Below are 19,152 nucleotides of genomic sequence, written 5' to 3'. Positions count from 1 at the left end.
TAAAAAAATAATTTTTTTTTTTTTTTTCAAAGGAAAATTTTTGTGAAATTATTTGGATAAAGCTTGAAAAGGTTTCAGGGTTAGCCTGGAGTCGGCAGGACGGCGCTTCAACAGGTGCGTGCGGGAAGCTCGGGGTTGGGCTCAGGTGCCGGGCAGGGCGCGGGGAGCGGAGGGAGCGCGCGCGGCCGGGAGGAGCGGGAAGAGCGCGAGCGCGCTGTGGGGCAGCGGGACAGCCCGGGGACACCGGGCAGGTGGGACCGGGCCGGTGAGGCTTCAGCTGTCAGTCGCGAAGGACGCGGTCACCGGAGCGCGTGGGAAGGGGAACGCTAAAGCCGGTCACGTCTCGCTGGCGTCCTGGGCGTTACTCCGGTGCCTGCCGTGTGGGGCAGCGCGAGGGGGACCGGAGGGGAAAGGGCTGAGGGCGGGTGGGCTACGCGGGGCGCTGCGCGGCCTGGGGCGGGACGGGTAAGCGGGGGCTGCGCGGCTGAGGAGCAGAAGGCGGGTGTGTAGGGCAGGAGCCCAGCCGGTGGGACCGGCTGCGCGGCGGCGAAGGGGTTAAGGCGGCCGCAGCTCTATTTGCGGCTCCCGGAGCTCCGGGCGATTAGAGAGCAGCTCCGCGTCCCCGCCCGGCCGCGGGAGCGCGGCGGCAGCAGCAGGTGGCGGTGGCAGCAGCAGCGAGGGAGTTAACCCTGTGGCGGCAGCAAAGCAGCGGCAGGAGGAGGGGGCTGAGGAGGAGCAGGCAGCAGCAGGAGGAGGGGGATTGAGGAGCAAGCAGCAGGAGGGGGACTGAGGAGCAGGCGGCAGCAGCAGCCGGGTTGCTAGGGATGGAGAGATCCCGTGTCACCCGGATGTGAGTGTCATGTTGGCCCAAACTCTGAGGGATTTGGCAGCGGCGAAGCAGCAGCAGCAGGAGGAGAAGGAGGAGCAGCAGCCCCTCGCGCGTCGCTAGTCGCTACCATGGGGGTCGGGTAGCTGGGAGCGCAGGGGCAGCGCACACCTGGCTCGAGGTGGGGTGGGGGGGCGTCTGTGCCCTTTTTTTTTTTTTTTCCATTTTCCTCTCACACGCTGGAGAGAGTGAGAATCATGAACCAGCACCAGCAGCCGGAGCAGCACCCTGAAGGTAATAGCCGGAGCGCCCACCAAGGGCAGCGGCGTGCCCGGGGCTGAGGGGAGGGAGGGGGCAGCGGGGGAGGATTTATGAGGGATTTGGGAGTTGGGGATTGGGGGGGATTAGGGAAGGGGTTCAGAAGGGAGTATGTTTGGGATGAGCGGCTGGATTCGAGAAGGGATCGGAAAGGGCAGGGGATGAGCTGAAGGCGGCATAAGGTGCTGCCGTCGGCGTGAGACCAGCAGGGGAGCGCGTTGATGTGTGTCTGTCTCTTGCCCCGAGGCCATCAATATCAGCTGGCCGCTTTGGGGGAGGACGCGGCTTGGTCGACGTTTCCTTCATATTTGTGTAATTGTGGATAAACCTGCCCGGAGAGGCGGCTCTCGAGGGGCTTCCAGGCGGTGGGGCGGGAGGGCAGCGAGGGGTACGGGCAGGGCAGGGCGTGCGATGAGCTCGCCCCCCTGCCCTGCCGGGGCGCATGGGGGCCAGACGCGGGGCTCCTCGGCGTTAATTTCTTCCGCCGGTGGGCTCCGGCGCTTCCACATCGCCCACCGTTGTTTTAAAATAATTTCTCCGTCCTCAATTAGCAGTAAGTTTCTGGTTTTGCCCCTGCCAGGGGGCAGATACTCCCCCGGGGAACGCAGGCACCCGGGTTTTGTTTCCCTTTCAAGTATTGATTTAAAAAGACGATGGATGGATAGATGGGTGGGAGGTTTATTTGCGCCGAGCCACGTTTCATGGCATCCCAAAGGGCAGGCGGAAGGCGGGGGAGATGGCTGTGCCATTGCTTTTTTATTTTGGGGGGTGAAGAAAAAAGGAAGGAAGGGAGCAAGGATGCTTTGGAAAAATGTTGGAGATAAATTTCCCACCTTTGCCCCCGAGGCGGCACTGCCCCCCGTGTCACCCGCCAGTCGATGCGCCGCTGGCCAGAGCTCTCCGCGCCGGTACCGGGTCCCCGCGGCAGCTCAGCCGCCTCCGTGGGCGACGCGCGCGGTCCCCGGAGGGCCCTCCCCGACCCCCCCAGCCCCCGCCGCCATCCCGGGGAGCCATCTTAGTGCTCCCGCCTCCCCTCGCCCCCGCCGCGAGCTCCGCACCCACTCGTGTTCGCGGCTCTCGCGTCTTTCTCGTTGCCTCTTTCCCCCCCGTCTAGAAAAGGAGGGGCACGCTGTTTGTGGCTCCCCTGCTCGACGAGCAGCATCGCTGGGGAGCTGTTTTCCTCTCCTGCCTGGGTAGATCCATGTCACAGTCATCCCGTCTGCCAGCCCTCATTCCCAGCACGTATATGGTGCCTTTCCTCCATTTTTCCCCCACCCAGGCATCTTCAAGTTTTGAATTTCACTTAGGAGTCTCTCCTTCCTACAGGTGTATGTAGCAGTAGGCTCTGTTGCTCTAGTCTAAGAGCTTCCGAGGAAAGATCCTTACGGGGAATGTGGTGTTTTGCCTCCTTTGCTGTCATCTGGATAACAAGCAGTTTATTGTTATTTGTAAGGTGCCGTTTATTTTGTAAATTCTGGTGAAAAAGCAAAATAAACCCCTGTCCTTTTACAGTGGTATCACAGTTCAGATTTTTACTGGAAAGGGTACCAGTGCTTTATGAACAGGTTTATCAGAAGACAATATTGAATTTTTCACTTGTGGGAGGCATCCACAGATTCCTTTCTGAGAATGCAGAATAGGGCAATATTTAACTTCTTTACAGGACTTTCTGCTCTCTGCACACTCCCCCCCCCCCCCATGTTGGTTATTCTTAATTCAACAATGCATAAGAACTTTAAAATGTAGTGAGAGAATGAGGAGGTATGTTTTAATAGGTAAACATGGTGACAGGAAAGCTGCCATCCAGTTAGGAAACAGCACAGTGAGAAGATTAAAAATGTGAAGTGTTTATGTAGCACTTGACACTTGGACTAAACTTGAAGTTATAATACTGATTCCTGAACATTTTTTGCTAATGTTCAATCACATATATATATATATGCATAAAGTTGTGCTCTGTAGTATATGTAATGGAAGCATCACACTGCCAAGGGGTCTTAAAATAATATTTATGTCAGAAATATGACACATTTTAGCATTAAAAATTATAACCAAGTACTATTTTCTTTTGTCCCACAGAGGCAAACTATGCAAGTAGCACCAGAATTCCTCTCCCTGGTGACGGACCAGCTATTCAGTCAAACAGTTCAGCACCACCCAAGCAAACTGTTCTGTCTTGGCAAGCTGCAATTGATGCTGCTAGACAAGCAAAGGCTGCCCAAAATATGAGTACCACCACAGCCCAGCCTGTAGGATCTCTGTCCCAAAGAAAACGCCAGCAATATGCCAAGAGCAAAAAACAGGGTAACACGTCTAATAGTCGGCCACCCCGTGCCCTTTTCTGTTTATCCCTCAACAACCCAGTACGAAGAGCCTGCATTAGTCTAGTAGAATGGAAGTATCCTTTGATGCAGTTATGTTTTTACAGTGTTCCTTGAGTTTTTGAATGTATCAAGGGGATTGTTTGACAGCATCAGAGCTAACACATTTTTTTGCTTGCAGGTGTGGTTAACTGTCATTAATGTTGATAGCAGTTCATTTTGCTTATGTTGCTGTTAAAGATACTCTGTGTCACTGTGACACAAATTAAGAGGCTATCATTCTGCAGAAGTAAGTATCTCAAAGTCAGAAGAGCTTATAGCTGTTCCTCTTGTACTGGGGGAGATAGGGAGCACATTCAGAACTTCTTGAAGTTACAAGATTACATTATATTCCAGCAAATCTCAGTTGCATTTGTTGCCCTTCCAAATAAGGGATGTATAGGAGTGCATCTAGCAGTGTTAATTGGGAGATGACCTAAGATGGCAAACCTGTATCTTTCATATTGCAATTTGGTTATTGCAATTTGGTGTATTGCCATTAGGGCAAATGAGTCAGATGTAGAAATCTTTTTAAAAAAGATTTTCCAAGTACTAAAAATAGGGAAGATTCTTAGTTAAGCCAAGGACTCATTCTAAGTACATACAAGTGTCTGAAATACATTAATCTTCTGAGCTTTTACAACCTGTGTTTACCACCAAGCATGTATGGAGGCATGTACGTCTGTAGATAGGATATCAGATATGCTGGCCTGTATTAATGATAAATTATATGCTGGGAGAGATTGCTTTATCTTTGGTTCAGTGGTTGTGATATGGAAGTACGTGGATTTCTTTGGCAGAACTGATAGCATGTTGATTTGGTATCTAATTCTCAAGAAAAGGTTTGAAATAGAAAATACGAGGAGAAAAATGTTTGCCTGTTAGCCATGGCAACAACCCTGTAACAGGAAACAGCTATTCAAGAGAGTAGATTACTGAAGTAAAACTCATTTTGTTACTTTAAACAGAACAGCCGACCTGGCGGTAGGAACTGTTACTCATTTACAGGGCTTGTTTTTTTTTTTCAATTCTTTGAACATAATTCAATTGCAAATTAAAGACTGTGCTTTCATTTAAACTGGTAGAAGTCCAACTAATTTCAGTAAATTGGCCTCTCCTTGGCTAAGGTCAGTTAAATGAAATTACTATGGATCTAAAGTGGGTAACTCAGGGCAGAATTTGTCCCAGTAGCACTACCTCATAAACCAAGGTTGTCAATCATACGCTGGTACCATTTGTTCATTTCAGTCTGGAGAATGCTGTGCACTGTGTTGTAACTTTTTGTACACAGCATAGCAGCTGTTGATAGGCTTTGTAAATATCAACTCAGCTCTTATTTTATATTAATTTGTCTCTTGAATTTAAAATAGTGTGCTCTGACAGTGAGAGTAGTAGTTTTGTTTTTTTCAAGAAGAGGAGGACATTGAAATATCATTGTAGTGTAAAAACAATATGGTATAGTGACATAACTAAAGGTGATGAAGTGTTTTTTCACAGCAATCAGTCAAAAGACTGCCTTAAAAGCAAGACTTGTAAAACAAGTGTTGATGCTGAAAGGTGAACTTGACTTAAAATTTTGCAGATACTCATACTTCATGAATTCCTTAACAAGACTTTTCCAGACCATTTGACATATTTATACTACTGTCCATTTTTGCCAATTGTGTGGCCTTAGCTGTTTACATCCCATTCCCAGAAGATGATTCTAATTCAACTAATCATAATTTGGTAAGTACTTCTGAGTTTTTATATTTGTTTGCTATACTTTTAAGTTGATGGTCGTGATTAGCTGCTAATATTTGTGACTATTTAGTATAAAAACAAAATTGGTCTGTAATGATACTTTAACATAAAATGTACACGGAATTGCTTTGTTTTTAAAAAGCTTTGATATATGCTCCCTCTGTTTAAAATAAGATTTTTTTCAGCAGTGATATTCTTTGGAGGAGAATGCACAGTAACATTGTGCTGAAAGTATGTGTGTGGTATAAAAACTGGAACTGGAGTTTCTAATGCTTAGATTGATTAAATATATTTTCTAGCTGTTACTGTGTTTCTGACACTTGTTTCAGTCCTGAAGTTTTAATGCCTTTCCTAGTATACTTATATATTATATACTGGTCTGTTTTCAATTTCTAGTGGTGTTATCTAGCTGTGTATTTTACTAGGTATCTTAGTTTTGAATGAGAGGATGGTGGGAAACCTTACATAATACATTTTAAAGTGATAGGAACATCAACGTGCATTTAAAAAGTGGTCGCTGCTGATATAAGTCATCTTTCAGAAAGGGATGGTACTGCAGTAAGTTGTGTGTAGAGGTGTATTTCTTTGATTGAAAATAGTGTACTAGTGTTGTGCTTGAAAAGTATAATAAAAACAAATCTGTTTTAATTCTCTGTTTTACTAAAACTTATAAAGGCTATCATACCCCAGGGCATTGTTGAGTTACATTGCAATAATTCATTTCTATACCAAACACCATCTTGAAATAGTGGAATTCAGTGGTTCTGTGCACTCAAATCTGCATGTAACTTTTATTTTGTGGTTGATACGTGGCTGTCTATTTGGGAACATGTTTATATAATTTGTGGTGTGTAGAGTTGTTTATTTTCCTAAAAGTGATCACTCTGTGCAGATGACCTATTTTATTTATTTTTTTGTTTATCAAGATTAAGCAAGTATAAACATAAAAAATGCTGGCAAATGGCAGAATAATTCAGGTCAATGTAAAGAATGATGTATGCAGCTGTGTATCCAACCAACAGTCTTATCTCTTTTTTTTTCCCTGAGAAACTCAGGGCACCAATCTCCATAGCTGTCAATCCGGCAAGTGATCCGCTAATAACTAATTTCATAAAGCATTATATGAAAAGGGTAAAGCACTTACTTGTGTCAGAGGCTAATAATTTAGTAAGAAATGTTTTTAGCATTACTTTTATTAGGCAAACATCTGGTGTTTCTGACCTAATTCTACAATGCACTGATATTTAGATAGAAACAGACATTTTCAACCCTGGTGATTTTTCTTTTTTTCATCTAATGTGACCAAGTTAGTCTAAGCAAACTTTTTTTTAATGTAAGAGATCCTTATCCATTTTAAGTAGAAAGGATCTGGAACATCCCCAATTATATGTATGTAAAGTTTATTTGGGCATTTAAATTTTCTCAAATCCCCACTTAAACTTGCATTCTGTTTATACTGATGTTGAGTAACTCCACTAAGTTTGTTCAAAGGTGGAATTTATCCTGATGCTGTACTTTCAGGTGCTGGGACATATTTAAGCCTGATAAGGGAACACATGGGCACATCCTGTATACATGACCTAATAAAAGAAATAGTTCCGGAATGAGAAGCATTGGCTTTTCTTACAACTAAGGTTCTACATAATGAAATACAGTAACCAGTGATCTGGCTTCATGTTTCTTTCTCTGGGATTTGACTGGCATTTTTTTTAATGTAAACCCATTTTGTTGAACTATTAGTGTGGATTCAAGCTTACTGTGAGGAACTAACGTAGCAGAGCTGAGTTAGGAATCTTCCGGCTTGCTTGGAAGACTGCTTGAGCATGTTTCCTGATGCTTGAGGTGTATGTATAGGTCAGTATTTCAGAGAGGGCTATCAATTGTCTTGAAGAAGAAATAGAAATTATTCTGTTCAGCAATGCTCAGATCTTTTGTGATACTGGTCTAAAAAGCAGACCAAATCTTAAACATGAGTATTAAGTCTTACAAATAGGTTTGGTAGGATTTTAACCCCCTGCATGTAGACATGTTCATCTTCTGCAAGCCCTGCACTGCCAGATTGATCTTGGTTGGAGACTGTATCCCACTCTGGCTTTAATTTGAATTAAAATGTTGAGGAAAATAAGATAATCTCCCTCCAGCCCAGCTGTTTGGTCCTGTCAGCCCCATAGCCTCTTATCCATGCTTTCTCCTCTCAGGACAGACATCCATGGACACTGTAGAGATTGCAACACTTGAATCATTTAGTGCTTTGGGAGAAGAGACCAGAGAGAGGAACAAGGGATGTGGTCTGCCTCCAGGGCCTTCACTTCCTCATTATGTGAACCCCAAAAGTTCAGCTTTATAAACTTTACTTCACATATGGATATTATATCTAGGACTTGGTTCTTAGGGAGTAAATCAATGTTGCTTCATTGAGTTGAATAGATTAATTGCTTTCCATCAGCTAGCTGAACTGTCTCCTAGTTATAAACAGAAAAAATATTTATGCATGTGGATTTTTTGCAAATACTGGATGCACATAATTTTTAATCAGTCATGGAAAGAGGAAGCAGTGGTACAAGAGGGCAAAAACCCGTGGAATGCTATTAAGTGGGAACCACAGATGTAAATTTTCTAGTTTTTCTTGGGCTAGGGAGATGATTGCTCACATAGATGAGAAGTTGAGCAGTTCTTTGACTTCAGGAAATCTGCAATGGCAGCCTCAGTCCAGGCTGTACATGCAGAATGGATATGCATCCCCCTTGTGAGGGGAAGTTAGAAGACAGCTTTTGTATGATGGAATTTCCAAGACTTGTAAGAGAAACCATTTCTGAGTCTGTTTGCACCTGTGACTGAGCCAGTGAAACACTGACCGTATAACAACCAGCTAACCACTGGCTGAGCTGTGAGTGAGCCCTGTTCTTACTTTCTCATGAATGTTTCAACATGTGGTGTCTCATCAACACAAAGTCAGTTATACACAGAAATAATGGCAGAAGAATTTTTAGCACAAATTAACCAAAAATGCAACAAACACATTAAGGAGGTAGATGTGTCTTAAGAGAAATAATAAATAATTTGTATGCATTTTTAAAAAATGTTTTAAAAAAATATATGTATCTTGGATATCTGTTATTCTTAAATCTGAATTTATTTATTTTTTTCTTTTAAATATATTTAGATGTCTGTGAGAAGGTTTCACACCCTTGTTTGTGGAACAATTGACTGTATATAGAAAACTCGCAGTGCAAATCAAGTGTACTCATGGACAGGTGTGTGTTTCTCTGTTGTTCACACACCTTTGCTGAGATGCAAGTAGTGATTATTGAGGTTTTTGTGATAGGGCCAGAAGTACCCTATGATACAAGAAGGAAACAAGAAATGAATTGCATTGGTGACTCTAAATTCTGTGTGGTCATCATCAATATGGTAGGATAGGAGTCCCTTTCATTACATGTTTTTTGTCTATCTTTTGATTTTCTGAGTTGACAAGCTTAAACTTCTGCCTTTTTGCTATTCTCTGAGTGTGGAGTGTCCACTACAGCTATTTTCTTGCACAGTGGATTTGGTGTCATCTTTGTTCTCTTTAGAGTGTGCTAGTACTGGGAGATACAAAACAATGCATTTTAAACAGAGCAGAAGTGCAGAGATAAATTTCACTGGATAGTGCTTAACTACATGCTGATGTTACAGTCCTTGATCTGTGGAAAAGTTTATCTCATCCCATGTCTAAAACAGCTTGTCTGTGGTGTGTGCTGGGAGATGTAGGAGGAAGAGAACTTGTATACTTTTTTATGGAACAGTTCTTGCATATCTCTCTACTGCATGGAGTGCAATACAGACCAATGAACTTTAAAAACAGTGCACTTGATTCTGAATTCTACTTAATAATTAGTCCCTAATCAGTTAACATTCTTTCGCAAGTGGGCCCAGTTCTTCTGCAAATAGATGCGTGAATCTATTAGTGAATGAAAAGTTATTTTCCCCTTCTACAGCAGAACATGGCCAGTGTACTCTGAGATGAAATCCTTAAGCTCACTACATTCGTATTTTAATGTGGTTTCTTACATCTGCCTTTGGCAGTTTCAGGTGAGCTGAAGTTTCCATGCTTGATTCAGCTCTTGGCAGTTTCATGTCTGAGCTTGATAAGAAGCAGTTTCTGGCAGGATGGGTTTCCTGTATATATCTGTCTTCTGTCTTTTCCATTTTTTCCCTGTCTGTGTTATGTTATTTCCCTTTGTGTCTTTTGTCTTTGTTAACTTCCCACTCATTTCTTGTTAACTTTTGTCTCTGCCCTCTGGCTTCCCTTGTGTTTATTCTTCTGTTTGTCCTCTTGTGCAGCATGCTTTGCTCTATTGCACTCTCCCACCTCAAGTTTTCTATCTTCTAACATTCTGCTGTACCATGTTCTCTTCTCCTGTGCTTTGCCTTCTACTGACTTTCCCATAGGTCTGACTAGCACTGGTCTTTTTTAAAATGTGCAGGCAGACAGGCAACATACAAGTCTGGATTTCTGCACTGATTTAAATGGTTTTGGTTATTCTTTCTTTCCTTTTTAAAAAAAATAAATAAGAACAGTAAGGTGGCATCCAGACTGAGTCTTTGAGGACTTGACCCCTGAAGTTTGCAATCAGTCTGCTTTGGTTGTACTGCATCTTGTGTGACAAGACTTTGAAGGTTTTCACTGGTCACACTGTTCTACTTGAGAAGAGATTGAGAACCTGTGCATTTTGGGAGACTTATGTGCATAAATTACAGCAAATTGGCAAATGCAAAGTCACAGGAGTAAAGGGCTTGACCCTGATGCATAAAGGGCTGGAACAAAATTATAATTAAAGACACTACGCTGCTGATAGCAGGATTCTTTAGCCTGGTTTCTGACTACCATTGTTGGTGGGGAACCCTCTGAAAGAGTGAGTTTCTGCACTAAAGGTCTCTCCAGCCTGTGCTTACAGAGGAAGTCAGATGATGGTCTCAGACACTCTTTTCACCCAGGCAGTTGGGACTGGGAGTGCTGTGGTGGGAGAGACTGCTACAGAAAGATACTGTTCGTATCCTATTTTTTGAGATTTCTTCTCTAAGATTGAGTTGGATCTTCCAGTGCCTACAACAGTAGGAAAGCCAGAGTTGTCCCTGAACTGTTAGTTGTGCCTTCAATCTAGGACACAGCATCAGAGTACTCTGATAAGAGCCGATTGAACTCTTGACTTAGAGGTGTCAGGCTTCCTATCCTTATCTCATTAGCAACCCCATGATTCATTCAGTGCTACAGCCACATGACCAATTAATCCATCCATTGAAAAGGTTTCTGGTTTTTGCCTTGCATCTAGTTAACCTCTATATATAGCTCATCTGAAAAGATTATTGCAGAATGTTATTGATTTTAATCACATTTAGAATTATATATGAAAGTTTTTTGTTTAATTGCTTTATGTTCTAAAATGTATTTTAGAAAGACTTCTACGTATATCTGCTGTCTGAGCCATGTTTGGTTTTTCAGTTCCAGGGTCCTTGATTGTTTCTCCCTCACTTAGAACATCTTCCAATCTGAGTAACGTTTTGTCACCGAGTTTCTGATCACTTTTCTGCTTTTGGATTCTTAGCTAATGCTTTCTCCTAATGTCTATGATAGCCGACAAAAAGTCAGTCAAGTTTCAGAAGAGATTAAGGTTAATTTGGACTCTACTGAAAAGACCTCCTTTTGCATAAGGGAAATCATGATGGAGACATTGCAGTGTTTTGTGTATATTTAGCCAAGTACCTAAATACTGACACTAAAGGCATTAGCTTAATTCTTTGTAAGGGAAAGTGTAATCAAGTTTAATTTGAAAGAAGATTAAAAAATATTGGATCTGATTGTAACTGGTTTATCATGGGAATTTTAGGTTGCATATCGATCCAAGACAGTGAAATGTGTTTATTAGCTCTGTGTATGAGTAGCCAGGGGGCCTGAGCGAAAGTCAGTACTTAATTTTGAAAAACACAAGTGTTAGGAGCTGTCTCTTTTCACACAGGCTTAAAAAGAAGATTGAATTCTCTCCTCATCAGGTTTTATGTCTATATGCATATGTAAATGCTCTGAGATAGTTCTGATATTTTTTTTTCTTCCCCCCACCCCACCCGTTATTTTTAATGTACGTTGATCAGCCTGGCATTTATTTTCTCATTCTAAAAAACATGAAGTAACTGTTTAACTACTGGAGCAGCCTGATTTACCTTTCTGGGTATTAGTAGTAGAGCTATTTGATAGTGATTAGATGGGACAGTACGCATCAGTAAGTAAGCTTTGCACAGCTGCAAGAATTCCTTAAGAGATGACAATTCTGGAAGGCAATTCTTAAAAAAATATTTTAATACTGTACTCAGCCTTATCTTCATAAATCACTTTTTAATATTAATGGCAGCCCAAAACTTCTATTATTATGCATTAACTAATTATGATTATACAATTTATTATATAATTTAACTAATAATTATTATGGATTGATTAGACTTTTATCAGTGCAGATGATGTATTTAGAACACTTTTTTCCTATGTGTTGTAATGCACACCTTTGCAAAACTGACAAACATTCTGAGTTGGTAGTGTTTTACACCCACTGCAGTCAGTTCCTGGGCTTATTCTGGCTGCTCCTGACTGTTCCAGTAGTATGAAATAGCTCTTGAGTTTTGTTGGTAAATGTAATTACCTGTGTCAAGCCCATCTCAAGTGGTCAATTAAACAAATTTTATTTCACACTCTGGCTTAAGAAAAGCAACATTCCTGAAAGAAAGATATGACTAAGATGACTGGCAATTTCCAACTGGTAGAAGGGTCACTTGGGTTTGTAGAGGTTTGGGAAGAACACAGACTAGTCTTTGTACTTCTTTATTTTACATGTCCCGATCCAACGTAGGATCTAGCTATTTCAACACAGATAAAAATAGCTGTTTGAAGTGCAAGAGTATCAGAAGAAGGTCTGCAAGGTACTTTTGCAGGTTTCAGTTAATGGCACTGCAATTGTGTGTGTTTTTTTTTTTTTTTTTAATAAATGCAAGAGATAGATTCTCAGGTATCCAAACCAGAAGGCTGCTCACAAAGATGTACTTAATTCCCATTTGAAAGGAAATGTTTTTTCCATGTTAAAAGTTGCAAGTTTGTTCCTATGGGGAATTCCTGCTAGGGGCTTGTCTCTCCTTAGAAAGATTTGCTGTTAGTGCGTTGCTGGCAAACTGCCTAGTGGAGGTACAGGATACACCAGAAGGAGTTCTTTTTCTATTATAGCCTGCAGTCCATCTCCCAAATAGAATAGTTCTGCACAGCTAGAAGGTGCTTTTTTTTTTCTGATTTAATTGTGCTGTGAAGAGTAGTGATTCCCTGCTCTTCTTTTGCCCTACTTCCTGCTTGATAAAAGTGCCTGCAAAACTTTAAAGAATAGATGCACCATGATAAAAGTGTATCTGTGTACTTCTGAATCACAGAATAATCTTATTAATTACTGTAGCAGTTGAATGGTTAGTGGGGAAAGTAGTTAGATTTGGTGTTAAAATTGTAGTTAAAATCTAAAGTGGCCATTTAAGACAAATGGGAGAAGTTTGTGTTTTTCATACTAACTATGGGAACAGAGTAAAAATTGATTATCAAATTCTCTGAAAAAAAACCTGAGCAAAACTAGGTTATAAAACCAGTTTATTGAGTGTATGTAAACAATATTGAACACGTAAATTTAACAAAATACTAAACTACAGTTTTATTCCTTGACAATAGCTCCCATGCTAAAAGAAACCTTGAAAATTGTTTCTGAAGATTTTAGTCAAATAATTAACACATACAATTGAATTTACATGTTGCCATATATCTGTGCCACACCAAAAGTAGATTGCCATAAATATGACTTGGATTTGTTTTATAAAACCTCTTTTAAAACTCTAAGATATGCAAAATGTAGATGATTCTTTTAAAAACAGGCTGTGTATTGTGTTTTTTTTATATGGTGTCTTGGTGCATGTGAGCACTGTGCCTTGACATGCACAGAGTTGGGATCCATGGCATTTAAAAGTGCTGGTCAAAACTTGATTATTCTGAGCAGGAACAGGGACATTCTGTGTGCTTTTAGAAAGTTGGCCCCTGGATACTTCAAGACTCATGTAGCTGTTAAGTTGCACCAAACCTTTCTTTGGCTTGGCCATCTGGAGGGACAGGGCCATGCAGAAAGGATAAATGTGTATATATATATTGATAGTGGATTTGGTTTTCAACAACAGGGTGTTTTTTTATTGTGTAATGTGCTGCAATACCATTTTAATTTAATGAATTGCAAATACAAACATCTCCCTCAACCCTTCAGAGATTGAGAGCAAGTTCCTGCTTGTATAAAATACACTTAGTAGCACTAATTAGCATCTCACTACTGTTAGTGTTTTTTCATGGTAATTTTTATGAAGAAAAGTGCTTTTAGAGCTCCATTCTTCTTGAAGAAGCCTTCATTAAACTGAGGGTGATTCTTTGCAGAAGTCTTGCATCTTCAGCATTTGAAATCAAACTCTTAATAAAGACTTTTAGATTTATGCTTGAAGTTTAACTATGAAAATAACATTTTCAATGATGTCAATACAGTTGACATGGATACATGATTTGCCTGTTCATGGTTAGTAGGGAGTATTCTTGAATAATGCTGTAGGGATTGATAGTAATGTAGAACTTTGAAATTATGTGCAGATTGATTTGCATGGATTTTATATGTACTTATGAACCAAGATTTTTTCCCTCTTATTTACTATTGAAAGATATTAAGCGAGTATGTGTTCAGTTTAATTGCAGACCTAAAAGTCTGGGCAGTGCCTAACTCTGTTGCCATTACATGATAGTTTTCAGAGTGGTCACTATTCATGTGAGAGCTGCTTACAAGCTTGAAATCTTGTAAAATTATACCTTTTGATAATGTCATTCTTGAGGATCTGAATCATGCAGTTTGTTACTGTGGTAAATTGCACAGTACAATCTGTGATCAGTGTTGATCAGTATAGCAGAAGGGATGATGACAGACAAAGAATTTGCTGAAGATCAGAATTTCCAAAACTTTTTTATTGCGTAGTTTCGAAGAAACTAATATAGGATGTATCTTGAGGAAAGTTGTCAAGCCCAAAGATTAATTTGACCAATTTTATCCTATGATAAGAGGACATCTGAAGCAAAACAGGTGGTATGTTGAATTTTATCATGCTTGGCAGCTTAAATATGTTACACAGAACTACCAGGTTGCATGTCAGTAAAATTTAGTGGGAGATCCAGCAGCACAAAGGAGCATACAGAGCCTGTTACATTTGTATGGCATAAAGACTGAAAAGCTCTTAGCAATGTAAGAACATAAGCATGAGAAATGTTCATTAATAAGGTTCAGTAGTTTAATAATTATGCTTTTCTGGGTTGGCTGAGTGGCTGCAGCAGTGCAGCAGCCTCCAGCAAGATTGCATCTTATGCTGCTCAGCTAATCAGAAAATGCAGTCCTTCCAAGGTACTGAGTAGCAAATACCCCAAAGCTGTATTATGCTTATCAGACATTTTGTTAGAACTGTTTTCACTCTGATGGATTTACTATGATGCCATTACTTTTTTTTTCAAACAATTACCCAGAATCCTTTAAAACACATACCAGTGATGTATGGCATGTCAGTTATTTATCATGAAATGCTATTTAAGTAATTATATGCTTATCTTCATCCCAAGAAGTTTTAATAGCTCTGTGTTCAGGTAGCTTTATTTGTTCAATAATTTATAGCAAAAGAAAAGCTGAAAGAAAACCTACCAAATTGTGTAGATCTTGTATGTTTTTTTAAAATAAGCTCCCAAAATCTCTTGACAATACTGACTTAAAAAAAACCCACCAAAACCTGAATGATAATTCAAAAAGTAATACAAAAGAACAATATTTGGCCCAACTGTACCCAAAAGTCTCACAGTATTAAATGATTCTTACTGCAGTCTGGGCTCTGATTTACTTTTAGAGCAAAGATGGATACTTCAAGGTACAAAGTCTCTGGCCTGCATTAGGAGTGCAATGCAGCCAGCTCTGTTTCCTGCTGAAATGCCTCAGCTGCTGTAATTATGGAGGCATAGTAAAGAAAGTTTCTCTATGTTCCAAATGGAATGGTACTTAATATTTCTTACATTTTGTCTTAAATGTAACAAAGCTATAACATTTAACTAAAAATTCCCTAAAAAAATGTTCTCTTACTGGCTTGTGATTCAGTTTTGTGTTTGCAATGTTGTGTGTGCTGGCATAAGCCCATTTAGGATCAGATGTGCTTGCCTCCTGTATTCTTAATACAGTAAGAAGATCTTACCCTGAACTTTGGAAATTGCTGGAGGCTTTGCAAGCTTAACACCTGGAGTTAATGCAGGTTGAGCACAGATAGACCAAGTATGCACAGACCTGGTCTGTCAGCATAGGTTATATTTGTGACTTTTTAAAGGACTTTGTCTCCTGTAGTAAAAGACTCTCAGCTGCTTCTCACTTCTATATTTTCCCTAAGCATTCTGTGGCTGAGAGTGTTAATCAATGTGGTTGAAAAACATCTGGACCACGAGTTGTGATGTAGCTAAGGTATAGCTCTGGCAGTCACATGCTATAGATACATATCTTTGAGCTTGTGACATCTGAGAGCATGATTGTAACCAAATGCAGCACATTTGGTTGAAACAAAATCAACAGACATTTCAGAGTTATTTTTACATGTGTTTTGAGAACAGGAGGGGAGAAACTTTGTGTTCCTCTTTTCTCCTGAAGGCAGGCTGTAGCAGGAGCCCACGTCATGCCAGGACCCATCAACCAATGCTGGGCTGTAGGGATGAGGTTTTACTCATTTTCATGCTTACAGAACTGCTTGTCTGATCTAAGAGGAACTCTGAATTATGTGGGTTAAGGAAATCAAATGCCTTGTTGCCATAGCCAAAAAGGTAAGAGAAGGTAGACAAGATGTTAGCCAAGAACTTCAGGAATGAGCATTGAAGTTTTTGGTTTGCCCTTAGCTTGTGTGTTCTTGGACTAGCTGTTCTTCTTTTTAGTGTTTTAGTTTCCCACCTCTAAAAAAGCTTTCTGCCTGAAAGGATATCAAATGGAAAAGTAAGTTTGAGGCTGTGAAACATTCAGGTGTGGTGATAGGGTTCCTATGATCAGTAGAACGAGATATTGGGAGTTCTCTGAAAACAGATTCTTGGTTTGCCTTTATTTGGAAATCCTTTGGATGTCTTTCTGGTGAACACTTTCTGGTGAATTTTGTTGTCAGAGACTATATTTTAAGTTTGAGAACGTAGAATGTTTTGGCAGCAAATTCTGGCAAAAAGTGATTGGTAGTGGCTATATAAGAACAGAAGGAACAGCTACTGTTCCCATAGTGATACAGCAAAAGCAGTGACATTTAGGTAAACAGCAGTAGGAAAGGAAGTTTGGGGGAGTTAATGTTAGATGTCTCAGAAGATACAGTAGGCTTCCATAGGATGTTTCATGTGTATCTGAAAATGCTAATGTTGAGCTTCTGCTTGTTATATTAGTAGCACAAACACCCCTCAGTGTTTGTTTGGTGGGCAGTTCAGTGGCTTCTTCGAACAGGTGATATTTGAATGAAGCCAAGGCAGGCAATATCCCTTTTAGCAGAAATTGTATGTAGCAAAAAAAGCATGATATCCTGAGTCTTCACAAATATGCTTATATGAACTGTCCAGCTGGTGGAAATGGTACCACTGAAGGTGTTTTTAGCATAACCATGTGACACATGGATGACAAGGGTATTTCTAGAAACCCTTGCAGCACTGTTACTGTTGATCCAAATGTTACATGCTTCTCAGTGCCAAGTAATTACTTTAAATATATGTATGAAATCTCAAATGCAGGACCTTGCTACTCATTTTACTTGACAAATGCTAGAGCTGAAGCACTGCATGAAGTTGTGTGTACCTCTCTGTTTATGTAGTGGTCAGTGCAAATTCTGGAATCATGTAAGGACTTCAGCTTGTGGACAAAGCAAAAAAAAGTGCATAAAAGTTTCATTTTTGGAAGAGTTTGAAATAAGTATGATGTACAAAGAAAAGGGCATTAAGTACAGGGTAGTGTTGTGGGAGAAACAGAATTTTGGAGACTATTTTACATTGAAACTCTTAGGAAAGTTATCAGTTAAAGCATGGATTTGATAAACTGTCTTCTGAAGGTTGCAGCCTAAGTGTAGGAGGGGTGAAGAACACTGACTGAATTAATGTCCACACAGGGACTCTACAGGGATGTATCTAGTCCCCTTTGTCCATGTTTGGGATTAAGACTGCTTCAGATTTTGTTTTTATTTTGGCAAGTAGTGGAAGCTCATCTGTCCTTCTGTGAGCTAAGTCTCAGATACAACTGGTAAGGAATCTGATCAGCTGTCAATGATTTTTACAGTATTTTGTTTCTTCATAGTCCTTGTCTGCACACAGTTACACATAGTCTGTGTAACTGCAGGGTATAGTGCTGATGCCTCTTCTTCATTGAAGTATTAGTGAGGTCACTGTTAACTGAGATACTTCAGTCTCCTGGATATTGGGCAGAATCATTTGTCTGGAGGAGGCATTTCCTCAACTGACAAGCAGCATTCAGTGTGCCAGACAATCCAACACAGGGTCAGCACTCAGCATGTAAGGTGACCATGGAACACCAGCTGTTTCTGCACTGTACAATTTGTAACTCCTTCTCAGTATGTGAAGAAAAGGGAAATCTTAGTGTATAAAAATGAAAGTTTTCCTATCCTTTCTCCTCTAGAGTTTTGGTGGAATAATAATGAGTAAAAAGTCCATAAGGTGACTGTACACAGGGACATTTCAGGACATACCCCACCAAGCTGTGATCATGTATTTTAGCAAAGACTTGCAAAGTCGCAAACTCTTCCACCCTTCTCCTTGCTACTCCTGGTTACTCCAATAATGAATAGTGCATGGTAACACCCTACAGCAATGAAAGAAAACCTTCAAAGTTGGATCCTTGAATTTTAATGTTACTGTGCTAATTTAAGTTTGTGGTGGAAAATTTGTTTCTCTAAAAAAAACCACAACAACAACAAAAAAATGAAAGAGCAGGAAGAGAGTAGGTTTTTGTCTTGACTTAGAAAGGGAAGTTAAAAGGACTTTTTCTGTTTAGGGTTGCCGTTCTCTCTTGAGGGTTCTGGACTTGTGTATTACAGATGAAGCTGCATTGCTTGAAGATTTGTCGTCTTCAATTTAACAATCTGACATCTTAGCAGTAATAATGGTGGTAGATGCTTCACTAGAAATGCATTTTTTTAGCTTTCATTTTTCAGTGAAAAAATAAATTTCACAAACTCCGTTAAAATAGTAACAAATATTATTATTCTGTCCAGAGGATAAAATTGAGACTAGAACCTTTAAGATTCTGTATCATTAAAATAAATATAAATCCATCTGCATCTCTATGTATTGATTTGATTATAAATGATTAGATGCTGCGCTCAGACAATCCCACTTGAAGAGTGTATCACCTTATGCCACGTTTTTGATGGCTGCTCATGTTTTAAATGAATGTCTTCTACTTGCAGTTAAGACATGTTAAATGTGAACTCTTTTAAACTAAGCCTAGATTGTAAATACTGTTTGTAAAAACTTGCCTTTCTAAATAACTAGGTCCTTAATTCAATTAACTGTACCTGTTTTCATATAAGAAGAAGGTCATCCAAATTTAAGTTTATATTTTACCATTTATAGTATTAACTCTGTTATGGAAACTTTGCACCTAGTCAACTCTTTCTCAAGGCTCCATACCAAAGGCTGTGCTCCTCAGAAGAAGAGTGAAGAGTCCACTCATGTTTTAAAACCTATAGATAAGTAGATTACATCAAAATTCTCAAAAAATATCAGAGGGGAAAAAGAAAATTTCTGATAAATATCATGTCTTCATGATGGAGTTT

At 40.3% G+C, this 19,152-nt stretch overlaps 1 protein-coding gene across 2 annotated transcripts in view; it reads left to right on the top strand.

Moving 5' to 3' along the window:
* Positions 1 to 1,083: 1,083 nt before the first annotated feature.
* The window catches only part of CACNA1D (calcium voltage-gated channel subunit alpha1 D), a 164,386-nt gene continuing 146,317 nt past the window's right edge, over positions 1,084 to 19,152 (top strand). For both annotated transcript variants that reach the window (XM_051627843.1, XM_051627844.1), the window contains exons 1-3: positions 1,084 to 1,120; positions 3,224 to 3,542; positions 5,127 to 5,232. In XM_051627843.1, coding sequence (XP_051483803.1) covers positions 1,084 to 1,120; positions 3,224 to 3,542; positions 5,127 to 5,232 — 462 coding nt within the window. The remainder of the gene's footprint in view (positions 1,121 to 3,223; positions 3,543 to 5,126; positions 5,233 to 19,152) is intronic.

Source organism: Apus apus, chromosome 9, assembly GCF_020740795.1.
Source record: "Apus apus isolate bApuApu2 chromosome 9, bApuApu2.pri.cur, whole genome shotgun sequence".
NCBI classification, from domain to species: domain Eukaryota; kingdom Metazoa; phylum Chordata; class Aves; order Apodiformes; family Apodidae; genus Apus; species Apus apus.
Note: the sequence above shows the minus strand (reverse complement) of the source record. Positions and strands in the feature narration are given on the sequence as shown.